General features: G+C 41.4%; 1 protein-coding gene across 4 annotated transcripts in view; it reads right to left on the minus strand.

Annotated features, from left to right (window-relative positions):
• Positions 1-15,819, minus strand: part of XRRA1 (X-ray radiation resistance associated 1) — a 102,973-nt gene that overhangs the window by 58,271 nt on the left and 28,883 nt on the right. For all 4 annotated transcript variants that reach the window (XM_079930157.1, XM_079930158.1, XM_079930155.1 and 1 more), the window contains one exon: positions 13,491-13,624. In XM_079930157.1, coding sequence (XP_079786283.1) covers positions 13,491-13,624 — 134 coding nt within the window. The remainder of the gene's footprint in view (positions 1-13,490; positions 13,625-15,819) is intronic.

Genomic DNA, 15,819 nt, shown 5'->3' on the forward strand with positions numbered 1-15,819 from the left:
AAAACACATAGGGATATCCAGTCACAAAACACACATACACATATGTAAATCACAGATGTGCCTACAATAAGAGGACAGGAAAGCAGCCTTTCTTCTAAGCCTACTGCATTCCTGGAATTGTTAGCTGTTTTATACATGTCATCTTAGAATAGCACTGAGAAGGACTGGTGTTATCCATCTCCTTTTCAGATGAAGAAATTCAAACTCAGAGTCCCTTGCCCAAAATCTCACAGCCAGAAAGTGGTAGAGCTCAAACTCAACTCCAAACCCCAGGCCCTTTCCACAGCAGCACCCGCCTCTCACATCACATCTTCAAGCTCTCTGTGGATTAAAGGATGGGGAAGTGGAACGGTAGCTGTTGGCTGGGCTGGAGAGAACTTGACAAAGGTAGGCAATGAGTTCAAAAGTCCAAAAGGACTGTAAGAGTACACCTAAAGGCAGGAATACCTCAAAGATGAATTTCAAGACAGCATATAGCCAGCCGTGTAGTCATTCATTCATTCATTCACATTCATGAATTTCTTCAACACGTATTTGTGGAGCCAGGGACTGGGAATACAAAGAGAAAAGGAACACATCCGCCTCTCAAGGTGCTTATTAGAGTCTCGTGGAGGAGGTGGATGCACAGCATACAGTGAGACAAATGCCACAGCAGAGGCAGGCATGAAGCGTGATGGGAGTCACCGACCCCGGTGTGGAGGACTCAGGAAGGCAGTGTTTAAGCTAAACCATGAAGAATGGAGCGGGAGGGAATTCCCTGGCAGTCCAGCGGGTAAGGGTTAAGACTCCATGCTCTCACTGCTGAGGGCCTGGGTTCGATCTCTGGTTGGGAAACTAAAATCCCATAAGCTGCATGGCGTGGCCGAAAAAAAAAAAAAGGAATGGAGAGGGAGTTTGCCATGTTCTTAAGAACTGCGAGAGAGGGAGAGGAACCGGAGAAAAATCATTGCTTTGTGGCTGGAGCTGTAATATTTTTAGGAGCTCTGGCCAGTCATGTGTAGCCCATCACGGGGCCCAGAGAGAGACAGGTGCTCACCTGTAAAGACAAATGGAGCGAGTCACAAAGATGAGCATATGTGAAAGCTGAGAGACAGAACTTCTGGGCTTTTCCACAATGCTCAGGACCTACATTCAGTATGTCCCTAAGGCATGGCTGTTAGATGCCCCATTGTTCTTAGAGTAAATTCCTCCTTTTTTGTTACTCTAATATTGATGGATTTCTGTAGATTATAACCATGATAGTTCTGACTAAAAAAAAGGCAAAGGTCAGATATGGTTTCCGAAGAGCCCTGGCAAGGTGTGGGGGAAGAGGCTTCAAGTCCAAAGACCAGAGAAACTCAACAGAGAAGGAAAGAAGCCTTTAGTTCATGGTACTTTTCCGGGTCATGGATGACTTTTCCTCTTCCTGAAAGGACCAACTTTCATACACTGACATTTTAATCTACCTGAAAGCAATTACAGGACGGTGCCCAGAAGCTCTGTTGATTTATAAATAACTGGCCAATCTTTATTTTACTCCAGTGGAATATGAAACAGCTAAGAAATAAGCCTTCAAAAAATTCCTCTTAAGCCCTGAAACAAACCTTTTTAAAGTTCAACTCTAATTATAACATAGAGAAGTTTCATTCTGTCTCTAAAATAGATGTCTTAAAATAGGGGGGCCATCAATAGGTAGGTGAGGAAGACAAGATGCAAAGCTTCACAGGAAAGCATCAGACTCCCTCAGTGAGCCCTTCCTGTGGCAGTTTTGGGAGAAGAGCTTTTTGAAGTGGCAGGTGTCTGTCAGTAATGGAGAAACCGAGGTTTCCAGCTGTTCAGAGTAGTGCTATTTTTATTATACCTTCTCTTGGCAAAAGGAATTGATACGATATAAAATCTGATAGCTTTTTTTTTTTTTTTTTTTCCGGTACACGGGCCTCTCACTGTTGTGGCCTCTCCCGTTGAGGAGCACAGGCTCCAGACGCACAGGCTCAGCGGCCGTGGCTCACGGGCCCAGCCACTCCGCGGCATGTGGGATCTTCCCGGACTGGGGCACGAACCCGTGTCCCCTGCGTCGGCAGGCAGACTCTCAACCACTGCGCCACCAGGGAAGCCCCTAAAATCTGATAGCTTTAATGGAATTTTTTAGCAGGTATGCCCCAGTGGTTGGATTCCCATTCAGGAATGGGAACTCATGTCCCATTTTAGAAAAAGCATAGGAGTGGGGATCAGAGGCCCTGGGCTCTGGTTCTGGTGGTGCTGCTGCTTTGCTTGCTGTGTGATTTCTAGTTGGTGTCAAGCATCTCTGGGCCTAGTCAGTTCCTCCCTCTATCTATATGATGGAAAAGGATTTCTTTTACTTTACATTGTAAGACTTTGGATTAGGCTAAAATTATTGTTCAACAGACTAGACCAAGGACTATAGCAAACAAGACGAAATTTAGCAAACACTAATGTTTGTTCAAATTCAGTTCAGCTTCTGTGATAAGATACAGAAAACCCACCATGCAAACACAGGATGCGGGAGACATGGCTTAACAGCTTACTTGTGTAAGAAAGGACTTACGATGTGGCTGCTAAAAGCTAGTGCTCTTTCAAGTGGCATTATTAGGAAGATAGTGATGAGAAAAAAGGAGGTCACACTGCCCCTCTGCTCCGTGCTGGTCAAGCCTGAGAGCCGACTCTTGAGGTCCAAGGGGGAAAGGGAATAGGCCTAATGGGAGAGGCAAAGTATCAGCTGTCAGTCAAAACAAGTAAGAGAGCAGTCTAAAGATGGAGTAGGTCAAATATGATTCCCCTAACTCATCCAGACAGACCATGATCTACCCGGAAATGGAGATATAAATAGTTCAGAGTAGATGAGGTATGTTGTAAAATGGAAAAAAGGAGAACAGAGGATGGAGAAGTAGGCAGAGTCAAGTAGTGAAAAGCCTTGTAATCAATATTAATGGAGTTTAGAATGTTGGGAAGCTGCTGAAGGACTTTAAGCAGGGCAGTGATAGAATCAGATATGCATTTTAGAAACATCACTCTGGCTGATGGTGAGGATGGACTGGGAGGTGAGAAACTGGAGACTGAGACCAAACAGGAGGGTAACAGAAAAGGGCAAGTTTAAGAAAAATTTAGGAAGTACAATTCACAGAATCTGGCGACTGAACGGATGTGCAAGGTGAGGAAGGAAAGAATTCAGGCTGCTGACCGTGTTTCTAGCCTGCACAACTGCACAGCAGATGAAGAGCAGTGCCCACCACTGAGGACAGGGACGCAGGAGGAGGAGATGTTGGCATGAGCATGTGTCTGATGAGTTTGGTATGATAAGCAGGATACGTACGCGTATAGCTCAGAAGACAGAAGTGAAGTAGAGAAATATCTAAGACTTGGGAAGGGATGAGACCACTAAGAAAGACTGTAAAGATTAAGAAAAACGGTGGGTTGAGAGTGGACAATGGGGGACCACCAAGATTTAAGAGATTGGCAGAAAAGGGGAATCCATAGAGCATACTGAGTGTGGACAGGTGAGGAAATGACAATAGTAGTTGTCTGGAGTTTCATCGCTTTCAAAGCATAATTATTTCAGTTGATACTCTGATGTAAGCAGGAGTACATTTATTCTCCTTTTCTTATATGTAAAGAACTAGGAAGTGCAGAGTGGTGGAGACTTGCCTTATTTTATGTGATAAGACTTTCCACTTGAAAACAACTAGAATGATGAATAAAGTATAAAAAGAAAAAAGACCCATCATTTAGAGCTACCATATGATCCAGTAATCCTGCTCTTGGGCATATATCCAGAGAAAAACCATACTTTGGAAAGATACATGCACCCCAATGTTCATTGCAGCACTATTTACAACAGCCAGGACATGGAAGAAACCTAAATATCCATCGACAGATAAATGGATAAAGAAGGTGTGGTACATACATACAATGGAATATTACTCAGCTATAGAAAAGAACAAAATAATGCCATTTGCAGCAACATGGATGGACCTAGAGATTGCCATACTGAGTGAAGTACGTCAGAGAAAGACAAATATCATATAATATCACTTATATGTGGAATCTAAAAAAAGAGTACAAATAAACTTATTTACAAAACAGAAACAGAGTCACAGATGGCGAAACAAACTTATGGTTACCAAGGGGGAAAGGAGGGGGGAGGGATAAATTGGGAGATTGGGCTTGACATATACGCACTACTATATGTAAAACAGATAACTAATAAGGACCTACTGCATAGCACAGGGAACTCTACTCAATACTCTGTAATGACCTATATGGGGAAAGAATCTAAAAAAGAGTGGTATGTGTATACATATAACTGATTCACTTTGCGGTGCACCTGAAACTAACACAACATTGTAAATCAACTATACTCCAATAAAAATTTTAAAAATAAATAAATAAAACCATGTAAGAGATGCAAAGACAGTAAGGAAGTAGTGTGCCAAAATCTAAAACTCCAGAGACAGAAACTGAGCACAAGAAGCCACTTTTGCCTTAAGGATATTTGCTGATCTTATACAAAGGCAGGCATGTAATTGGAGACGCCCCACATGAATCTGGGATCCTAAAGAGAGGTACCCTCAGGAGAGAGTGAACCAGAACTAAACCCATTCCCCTCATCCCACAACCAGGGGAAAACTGCCTTGGAGTGAACAGAGAAGGGGAGGGGCGAGGGCAGGCTGGTCCTCTTGAAAACGCTAGCCCAAATTTGGATTGTCAGAGTGTTTCCTAAAATATCCAGCTAGTTTAGTTTATTTTAAAATGGTTCCATACCAGGCACCTAGGCACCTGGCCAAAATAAATGGAAAAGCTTTGGGTCCTGCAGACTAAATAACGTGAGGCAACTCTCCCCTAAGTATAAATTCTAAAATCCAGACAAAATAGATACATTAAAAATAATCTTCTTTAAGACATCTGGGAACTAACAAGCTGTGAAAAGTTGGGGGACCAAGATTTAGAAGAAGGAGGAAACCCAAAGGGATTCATGTACCATTTGGGGCCACTTTTCCCCTACGGCTCCCTGCTAACTACAGAAGTGGATGAGAGGCTAAGAAGCTGAGCAGAGATTCTGACAACCTTGTTAGCCCAGGAGGCCAAAAATTGGAGTCCAGGGTGTGCCACAGAAAGGGAGCCCTAATCAACTGCCCCTGTTTTAAGTTAGGGCAGTGGAGGACTAAATCCTAGGAAGAAGTGTGAACTAGAAACAGTGTGTTCCTTGCAGGGATTGAAGACTAGCTTCAACCAACTTCAATTTCTGTAAATGAATTAACACGATTTGGAATTATTGGTGATCTATATAACCAAAAACTCTAGATCTGGCGAGAAAAAAAAAGTGATTTGAGTTGCCCGAAGGGAGAGTCATGGTCTCTCATTCAGTTCCTGACTATTTACATTTAAATTAAAACTAATTAAACTTAATAAAATGAAATATTCAGCTCCTCAGTCACACTAACCACATTTCAAGTGCTCAATATGACTAGTGGCTACCATACTGGACAATGCAGATATAGAACATTTCCAACATTACAGAAAGTTCTAATGAACAATGCTTTCAAGAATTACTAGTTACTAGAAAATATCTACAGATTGGTGTTAATGTCTGGGGATATGAAAGGCATGGGTGGCCCATCATGCAAAGTGGGGGATTGTGAAGATCTGATGGGAGAATGGAAATTTAGCCTGTGAATGGACCCAGTGAAGTCACAAACCTACTGTGTGGTTATATCCCCAGTTCCTGAATGTATAAACAGACATACTAAGCAACTGACAGAATAACCACACTTGTTTTACTGACCAAAAAAGCAAGGACTATTATAATAGGAGGGGCCAAATCGAAGCCCTAGGAATTTTGCTTCCAAAACAGTAAACCAAAAATAATTCCACAACCCAGAGGTAATTGCAGAGATTACTGCAAACACTAAACACTGGAAAGGGATAAGGATGAGTCCTATGACATCCCTGTTTAACTTGTTTATTTGGCTTGTACAGAAGATGGGTCTTGAGTAATTACTGTAGATTACTATCAACTCAATCAAGTGGTGATTCCAATTTCAGCTGCTGTTCCATATGTAGACTCTTCTAACTGTAGCACATTAACACAGCCCCTAACACTTGTGATACAGCTAAGGACATGCCAGATGTTTCTTTCTCTTTATCAATGAACAAGAACTACCAGAAGCCATATGCTCTCGCCTGACAGGGACAGCAGTATACCTTTGTTCTCTTCTTTGGGGGCTACATCAACTCTTTAGCCCTATTATAATCTATTGCACAGGGATCTTGATTATTTTGGTATTCCACAGAACACCATGTTGATTTGAGCTGATGGGCAGGAAATTCAAATACCTCAGATGCCTCAGTATGGAGTGTGCCACAGGATGAAGGTAAACCTTGTAAAAATTCAAGGAACTGACACCTTGATTAATTTCCTTGATGTCCCGGTATCTGGAGCATGTTGGAATATACCTCCAAGGTGAAAGACACCTTTTACCACCTGCTACTAAGAAAAAGACACAAAGCTTTGTTGGCCTTTTCTGATTTGGGCAGCTACGCATAAAACATTTGTGCTATTCTGCTCCATTTACTGAGGCTGCCAGTTTTGTGTGGGATCCAGAGCAAGGCAAGGCTCTGCAACAAGTCCAACTGCCATGCAAGCTGCTTTTTGGGCATTATATCTTTGGCCAAGGGTATTGGGTGTTATTACTCGGTAGGTCCAGCTGTGCTGTAGATGTCTTAAGGCTGCATAGATAGGGTTACCATACATCCTGGTTTTCAAGGACAGTCTGAGTTTTCACCTGTTATCCCAAAATAATTAATAGTGGTACTTTTCCCCCTCAACTATGTCTTGGTTTGGATGATAAATTAATGGTTGCTCATTCTATGAATAGAGCCTTTTAAAGGCACCAATTACAGAAACATTTTTGAGCAAAGTTATGCTCTATTCTGCAGACAACTATTTTCCTTATGAAAAACAGTTTCTGGCTTACTACTGCATGTTGGTAGAGACTGAACATCTGACCATGGGACACCAAGGCGACCATGCCTCCTGAGCTGTTCAACATGAACTGAATGTGCAGAACTCCCTCATCAAATGAAAGCAACATTGGAGATCAGGCTCAAGCAAACCTGGAAAAGTTGCATGAACTAATATTGCTTAGACTCCTGTGATACCTACTCCTGCTGTACTGTTACTTCTCCATCAACCCATAACAAACGTCCTATGACCACTGGGTATAGGAGAAAAATCTGCAGCTACGTTTACAAATGATTTTGCATGATATGCTGATACTAACCAAAACCAGACTGTTGCAGGATTATAACTCCATACAAAGGTGGCTCTGAAAGACAGGGGAGGAGAAATCCTCCTAATATGTAAAACCTAGAGCAACATATCTGATTGTTCATTTTCCTTGGTTGGCGAGATAGCCAGAAGTACAGGTCTATGCTGATTCATGGGCAGTGGTTTAGCTGAAGAGTCAAAGTTTGGAAAAAATAATGTAAAACTGCTGACAGGGAGGTCTGAGGGGAAATCATGTGAACAGACCTCTCAGGATGAAAAGGATGTGTAAGGACTATTTCTATCCCATGTGAATGCTCCCAAAGACTTCCACTGCAGAGGAGACTCTCAGTGATCAGGTGGACAAGATGACCCATTCCATGAATGTCAGCTGGATACCCTGGTGCTTGCAAAATGGCCTTGGCAGCAGGGAAGGAGGCTACACACTCACCCTCAACAAAGCACATCTGCCTACCACCCCTGCTGAGCACCCGCAGAGGCCAATGCTGAGCCCCTAACATGGCACCATTTCTGGGAGGATTAGCCAGTCACCCAGTAGGAGGATGACTACAGTGCACACCTGCCTTCATAAAAAGGGCAGTGATTTTTTTTCTTACTGAAATAAATATGTATTTGAGATATGGATTTTCCATCCCTGACCACAATGTTCTGCCAGCATCACAATCTGTGGACTTCAAGAATGTCTTATTCATTATTCTGGTAGCGCATATAACATTGCTTCTAACCATGGAACACAATTCATGGCAAAGAAGTACAAGAATGGGCTCACATACATGGAGTTTAATTTTTTACCATATACTCCATCACGCAGAAGTAGCTGACCTAATAGAATGTCAAGATAGTCTTTTGACAACTTATTTATTGCACTAGCTAGCAAACTACCCACTGTGAGGTTTGGGTGTGGACTTACAGGATGGAGTGTCACACAAACTAGCAACCAAGACTGATGCTGTTTTTCTCACAACCAGAGCATAAGGGCCTAGGAATGAATGAATGAAAATGAAAGCAGCTCCTCTTATAATTATACACAACAATCCACTTGCAGCTTGTAATTCCTGCAGCTTTGAGCTCTTGAGTTAGAGGTTTTAGTTTCCTAGGGAGGAATACTTTTACAGGGGACACAAGAATAGTTCCACTTAACTGGAAATTAAGTTCACTACTGGCCACTTGGGCTGCTCATTCCACTGAATCAACAGGCAGGAAAACAGGGGTTTATGATATTGGCTAGGTGACTGATATTGACTATCAACAATAGGTATGACGGCTGCTACACCTTGAGGGCAAAAAGGAATATGTTTGGAATCCAGGGAATTATCTGGTGTTTTTTTTATCATCTTTAATTTCTTTCATCAGTATCTTATAGTTTTCTGCAAACAGGTCTTTTGTCTCCCTAGGTAGATTTATTCCTAGGTATTTTATTCTTTTTGTTGCAATGGTAAATGGGAGTGTTTCCTTAATATCTCTTTCAGATTGTTCATCATTAGTATATAGGAATGCAAGAGATTTCTGTCCATTAATTTTGTATCCTGCAACTTTACCAAATTCATTGATCAGCTCTAGTAGTTTTCTGGTGGCATCTTTAGGATTCTCTATGTATAGTATCGTGTCATCTGCAAACAGTGACAGTTTTACTTCTTCTTTTCCAATTTGTATTCCTTTTATTTCTTTTTCTTCTCTGATTGCCGTGGCTAGGACTTCCAAAACTATGTTGAATAAGCGTGGCGAGAGTGGACATCCTTGTCTTGTTCCTGATCTTAGACGAAATGCTTTCAGTTTTTCAACATTGAGAATGATGTTTGCTGTGGGTTTGTCGTATATGGCCTTTATTATGTTGACGTAGGTTCCCTCTATGCCCACTTTCTGGAGAGTTTTTATCCCTCTATGCCCACTTTCTGGAGTGTTGAATTATGTCAAAAGCTTTTACTGCATCTATTGAGATGCTCATATGGTTTTTATTCTTCAATTTGTTAATATGGTGTATCACATTGATTGATTTTCGTATATTGAAGAATCCTTGCATCCCTGGGATAAATCCCACTTAATCATGGTGTATGATCCTTTTAATGTGTTGTTGGATTCTGTTTGCTAGCATTTTGTTGAGGACTTTTGCATCTATATTCATCAGTGATATTGGTCTGTAATTTTCTATTTTTGTAGTCTCTTTGTCTGGTTTTGGTATCAGGGTGATCATGGCCTCATAGAATGAGTTTGGGAGTGTTCCTTCCTCTGTAATTTCTTGGAAGAGTTTGAGAAGGATGGGTGTTAGCTCGTCTCTAAATGTTTGATAGAATTCACCTGTGAAGACATCTGGTCCTGGACTTTTGTTGGAAGATTTTTAATCACAGTTTCAATTTCATTACTTGTGATTGGTCTGTTCATATTTCCTATTTCTTCCTCGTTCAGTCTTAGAAGGTTATACCTTTCTAAGAATTTGTCCATTTCTTCCAGGTTGTCAATTTTGTTGGCACAGAGCTGCTTCTAGTAGTCTCTTAGGATGCTTTGTATTTCTGCCGTGTCTGTTGTAACTTCTCCTCTTTCATTTCTAATTTTATTGATTTGCGTCCTCTCCCTCTTTTTCTTGATGAGTCTGGCTAATGGTTAATCAATTTTGTTCATCTTCTCAAAGAACAAGCTTTTAGTTTTATTGATTTTTGCTATTGTTTTCTTTGTTACTATTTCATTTATTTCTGCTCTGCTCTTTATGATTTCTTTCCTTCTGTTAACTTTGGGTTTTGTTTGTTCTACTTTCTCTACGTCCTTTAGGTGTAAGGTTAGAGTGTTTATTTGAGATTTTTCTTGTTTCTTGAGGTAGGGTTGTATAGCTATAAACTTCCCTCTTAGAACTGCTTTTGCTGCATCCCATAGGTTTTGGATCATCATGTTTTCATTGTCATTTGTCTCTATTTTTTGATTTCCTCTTTGATTTCTTCAGTGATCTCTTGGTTATGTAGTAACGTATTGTTTAGCCTCCATGTTTGTGTTTTTTACCTTTTTTCCCCCTGTAATTCATTTCTAATCTCATAGCGTTGTGGTCAGAAAAGATGCTTGATATGATTTCAATTTTCTTAAATTTACTGAGGCTTGATTTGTGACCCAAGATGTGATCTATCCTGGAGAATGTTCTGTGCGCACTTGAGAAGAAAGTGTAATCTGCTGTTTTTGGATGGAATGTCCTATAAATATCAATTAAATCTATCTGGTCTATTGTGTCATTTAAAGCTTCTGTTTCCTTATTTATTTTCATTTTGGAGGATCCGTCCATTGGTGTAAGTGAGGTGTTAAAGTCCCCCACTATTATTGTGTTACTGTTGATTTCCTCTTTTATAGCTGTTAGCAGTTGCCTTATGTATTGAGGTGCTCCTATGTTGGGTGCATATATATTTATAATTGTTATATCTTCTTCTTGGATTGATCCCTTGATGATTATGTAGTGTCCTTCCTTGTCTCTTGTAACATTCTTTAAAGTCTATTTTATCTGATATGAGTATTGCTACTCCAGCTTTCTTTTGATTTCCATTTGCATGGAATATCTTTTTCTATCCCCTCACTTTCAGTTTGTATGTGTCCCTAGGTCTGAAGTGGGTCTTTTGTAGACAGCATATATATGGGTCTTGTTTTTGTATCCATTCAGCAAGCCTGTGTCTTTTGGTTGGAGCATTTAATCCATTCACGTTTAAGGTAATTATCGATATGTATGTTCCTATGACCATTTTCTTAATTGTTCTGGGTTTGTTTTTGTAGGTCCTTTTCTTCTCTTGTGTTTCCCACTTAGAGAAGTTCCTCTAGCATTTGTTGTAGAGCTGGTTTGGCGGTGGTGAATTCTCTTAGCTTTTGCTTGTCTGTAAAGCTTTTGATTTCTCCATTGAATCTGAATGAGATCCTTGCTGGGTAGAGTAATCTTGGTTATAGGTTCCTCCCTTTCATCACTTTAAGTATATCATGCCACTCCCTTGTAGCTTGTACAGTTTCTGCTGAGAAATCAGCTGTTAACCTTATGGGAGTTCCCTTGTATGTTATTTGTCATTTTTCCCTTGCTGCTTTCAATAATTTTTCTTTGTATTTAATTTTTGCCAATTTGATTACTATGTGTCTCGGCATGTTTCTCCTTGGGTTTATCCTGTATGGAACTTGCTGCGCTTCCTGGAATTGGGTGGCTATTTCCTTTCCCATGTTAGGGAAGTTTTTGGCTATAATCTCTTCAAATATTTTCTCGGGTCCTTTCTCTCTCTCTTTTCCTTCTGGGACCCCTATCATGCGAATGTTGTTGTGTTTAATGTTGTCCCAGAGGTCTCTTAGGCTGTCTTCATTTCTTTTCATTTTTTTTTCTTTATTCTGTTCCGCAGCAGTGAATTCCACTAGTCTGTCTTCCAGGTCACTTATCCATTCTTCTGCCTCAGTTATTCTGCTATTGATTCCTTCTAGTGCAGTTTTCATTTCAGTTATTGTATTGTTCATCTCTGTTTGTTCTTTAATTCTTCTAGGTCTTTGTTAAACATTTCTTGCATCTTCTCAATCTTCACCTCCATTCTTTTTCCGAGGTCCTGGATCATCTTCACTATCATTATTCTGAATTCTTTTTCTGGAAGGTTGCCTATCTCCATTTCACTTAGTTTTTTTTTCTGGGGTTTTATCTTGTTCCTTCATCTGGTACATAGCCCTCTGCCTTTTCATCTTGTCTATCTTTCTGTGAATGTGGTTTTTGTTCCACGGGCTGCAGGACTGTAGTTCTTCTTGCTTCTGTGGTGTTCTTCTTAAGAGGGTCATATCCATCAGTCAAAGCTGATGGAATTTTTGCAAGATGAACAGAGTTTTGGAGCAGGATGATGGTGATGGTTGCACAACAATGTGAATGTACTTAATGTCACTGAATTGTACACTTACAAATGGTTAATATGGGAAGGCTTCTCATAGGGAAAAGAGGACGGTCTGAGATAGCCCTCGGAATATGTACAGAATCTACATAAGAAGAGAATGTAATGGTCGTAAGCAGGGTCTCTGAAGTCAGATGGACTTGGTTCAGATTCTGCCACTTATTAGCTTTGTAACTCTGGTTGAGTTATGTAACCTATCTGTGCCTCAATTTCCTCATCTATAAAATGGGGATAATAATAGGGCACTTACCTCATAGGGTTGTGAGGATTAAATGAGTTAGTATATGTTTAGTGTGACAGAAGAGTATTGTCTGACACATAGTAAGCATTACACATGTATCGTTATTATTTTTTTTTAAATTAAAATTTTTAGTTTAGTTATAATATTGTATTAGTTTCAGGTGTACAACATAGTGATTTGATATTTTTATAAATTATACTCCACATAAAGTTATTATACAATATTGGCTATTTTCTCTGTGCTGTACATTACATCCTTATATGTTATTTGTTTTTGTTTTTTTTTTACATCTTTACTGAAGTATAATTGCTTTACAATGTTGTGTTAGTTTCTGCTGTATAACAAAGTGAATCAGCTATGCATATACATACATCCCCATATCCCCTCACTATTGCGTCTCCCTCCCCCACTCCACCCCACCTCTCTAGGTGGACACAAAGCACTGAGCTGATCTCCCTGTGCTATGTGGCTGCTTCCCACTAGTTATCTATTTTGTATTTGGTATTTTATATTTTGTTATATATGTCCATGCCACTCTCTCTCTTCATCCCAGCTTACCCTTCCCCCTCAGAACCATTTTTTTTTTTTAGATTCCATATATATGTGTTAGCATACGGTATTTGTTTTTCTCTTTCTGACTTACTTCACTCTGTATGACAGACTCATTGCTATTATTAAGCGAGGAAAGACCAGTACATTCTGGCCAGAAGGCATGGCTCAGCAAATGTGCAGAATGGGAATATGCAAATCTTATTTAGAGGGTTCCTGAAGGGGAATAGTCTGGCAAGAGCAATAGCCACAACTTACCAGTGACCGATCAGAGGGAGGGAAAGTGACTCTCCAGACACCGGCGTCTCTCCTAATAGCACAGAGGAGTGTGGGACACCCAGCTGAGGCCTCCCGAATCTTTGGGGCTCTGTTCCCACCAGTGCCTTTTCTGGGAGCTTCAGTAGGTGGCATTCTACCTGCTTTGAGCACTCACAGCCTGTCCTTACAGACCTTTTGAGCTGCTTTGGACTATTTCTTTGGACACAGGTACCCAGACAAAGGCTCAGGAGGGAAACACATGGGACAGACTCCGGGATGTAGAACTTACCGCTCTGCGACAGCCAAATTGGGTGGCAGGGAGGTGAGCCCATTGCCTGTGAGGAGCAGGACACGGAGGTGTGGCAGAAGCCCCAGATCACAGATGGCCTCCGCAGTGAGGCTGTTGAAGGAAAGGTCCAGGAACTATGGCACAAAGATATAAGATGGGGAAATAGAAGCACTACTCGTGACAATGATGCTCATACATGAGGTGGGAGCTGGATTTTTTTTTTTTTTAAACCTTCCAGGAGGGCCCATCGCCCACAGGCTAAAACCCTCCTGACTCTCAGGATTAACTTTCAAGGTCTACTAGAGTCATTCTACTATGTCCAACCTATTTGCCAGCCTCAGCCCCCATACTGCAAGCCTTTGTTTACCCCATGGTGCTGGCCAAAGTGACTGCTCCCCATTCCTTGCCACACCCCATGTAGAGATCTTTGCTTGAGCTTTTCACTCAGGAATGCCCTTTCTCCATGTATCTGAATCCAAGTCCTAAAAGGCCAGTTCAAAAGCTGCCTCCTTATAAAACCTTTCTTAATTCCCCAGCCAGATGGAATCTCCCCCTCCTGACTTTGAGTGCTTTATCTAGACTGTTCTGAGGTTACTGCTCACAGTCAGCCAGGTAACTGTGATAACTGGACATAAGCCTGAGGAACAAGGTACTGGTACATGGATGTGCTGAGCAGGTGCTGGCACACAGTGGTGGACTAGGCTATAAACTCTCTGAGGTGAAGCACCTTGTCACTGTATCGATGTATCCTTAAAATCTAGCATAGTACCTGGCACATAGTAGATGCACATTAAAAAACCAGCTGAAATGAACTGGCTTATTAGGACAATGACCCAAACTGACACCTCATCATAAAGCACTTTCTAACTAGCCATCTAGATTCATGAGATAGTTGACTTGAGTTAGGAGACCAGTCAGGAAACTGAGTTTCTCTCTGCAAAGACAAAGGCAACTGTGATAAATTATATCACCCCAGTCTCTGGTCTCCCTCTTCTAGAAGAGCCTCTCTGGACACTCACTTTAGCTCTTATGTACAAGTCTGCTCCCTTCCCTCTCCCTCTGTAATAGGGAAGAATCTTTGTACTCTATCACAAGTTAATCACTAAAGGAATGTTGCCTATAAGCTTAAATTATACGTAATGGCCCATCTCTGGGAACCCCACCTCCCAGGTAATGAGCATTAAGCTAAAATACCTTTATCTCACAGGAAACATCCTGACCAGGCCCACCTGTGAATGACTGCAGGAAGGAAGAAATTAACACATCCCCTCCGGAGGCTGACCAGAACCAGGAAATGTTAGACTTTACTCCCTCCTCTTTTAGTATAAAAGAAGCCTAAATTCTAACTCAGGCAAGATGGTTCTTTGGGACACTAGACCACCATCTTCTTGGTCTGCTGAGTTTCCAAATAAAGTCGCTATTCCTTGCCTTAACACCTTATCTCTCAATTTATTGGCTTGCTGTGTGGCAAGCAGTACTCGGTAATACCTCCACCAACACACACCCATAGACGCCTACTGAATGGGGCCAGTTTCCGCATCTTATCCCACTGGTGCAGGGACAAGGTTTCTGGTCCACCACTTCAGTGAAATACAGTCAGTCACACATACACAACTGACTGCAGGTCATTGCTGGAGGAGGACTGGATTTGGTACTCCACTTTAGTACTTAATTGACAGGCTCTGTAGACCTGGGTTTAAGTCCTGGCTAATTGTGTGATCTTGGGCAAATTACCAATACTTAACCAAGTTTCCTTATCTATAAAGTGGAAATAATAATGGATTTTTATGAGGAATTATGTAGGTAAAGCCTTTAGCATGAAGCCTAGTGCACCATAAATGCTTAATGTTGGCTGTCATGGTCATCACAATCCCTTCATTCAAGGCCCCTATACTGAAGGCTTACTTTGAACCAGTCCCTGCCCTGTGTGAGCTCACAGCCTAGTTGGGCAGCTAGATACATATATGTGTCTGTTTAAGTAGCAATGCTGCTGGGATAGATGTTTGAGCTCCACCAGGGGGTCCAGACGGGCTTCACAGAGCAGGTGATGCTTAAGCTGTCCTCAGAGACTAGTCGGTATTCACCAAATTGTTAAGGGCAAAAAGGCATACAGCACAGCAAGTGGCATGTATAGAAGCCAGGAGGCAGCCTTCCTTATTCTGAGAACTGCAAATGGTTTGGGTATGACTAGAGTCCATGGTATACAGAGGGCTTGATAGGACTGCACAGGCCATGAAAGATGCCCAGCACCAAAGGAATGCCGAGTTCATGCTGCCATCAGTAAATTCCAAGTTTTGAGAGTTCACACAAATGGGTGATCCCACTTGGC

The sequence above is a fragment of the Stenella coeruleoalba genome (genome assembly GCF_951394435.1).
Source record: "Stenella coeruleoalba genome assembly, chromosome: 8".
NCBI lineage: Eukaryota > Metazoa > Chordata > Mammalia > Artiodactyla > Delphinidae > Stenella > Stenella coeruleoalba.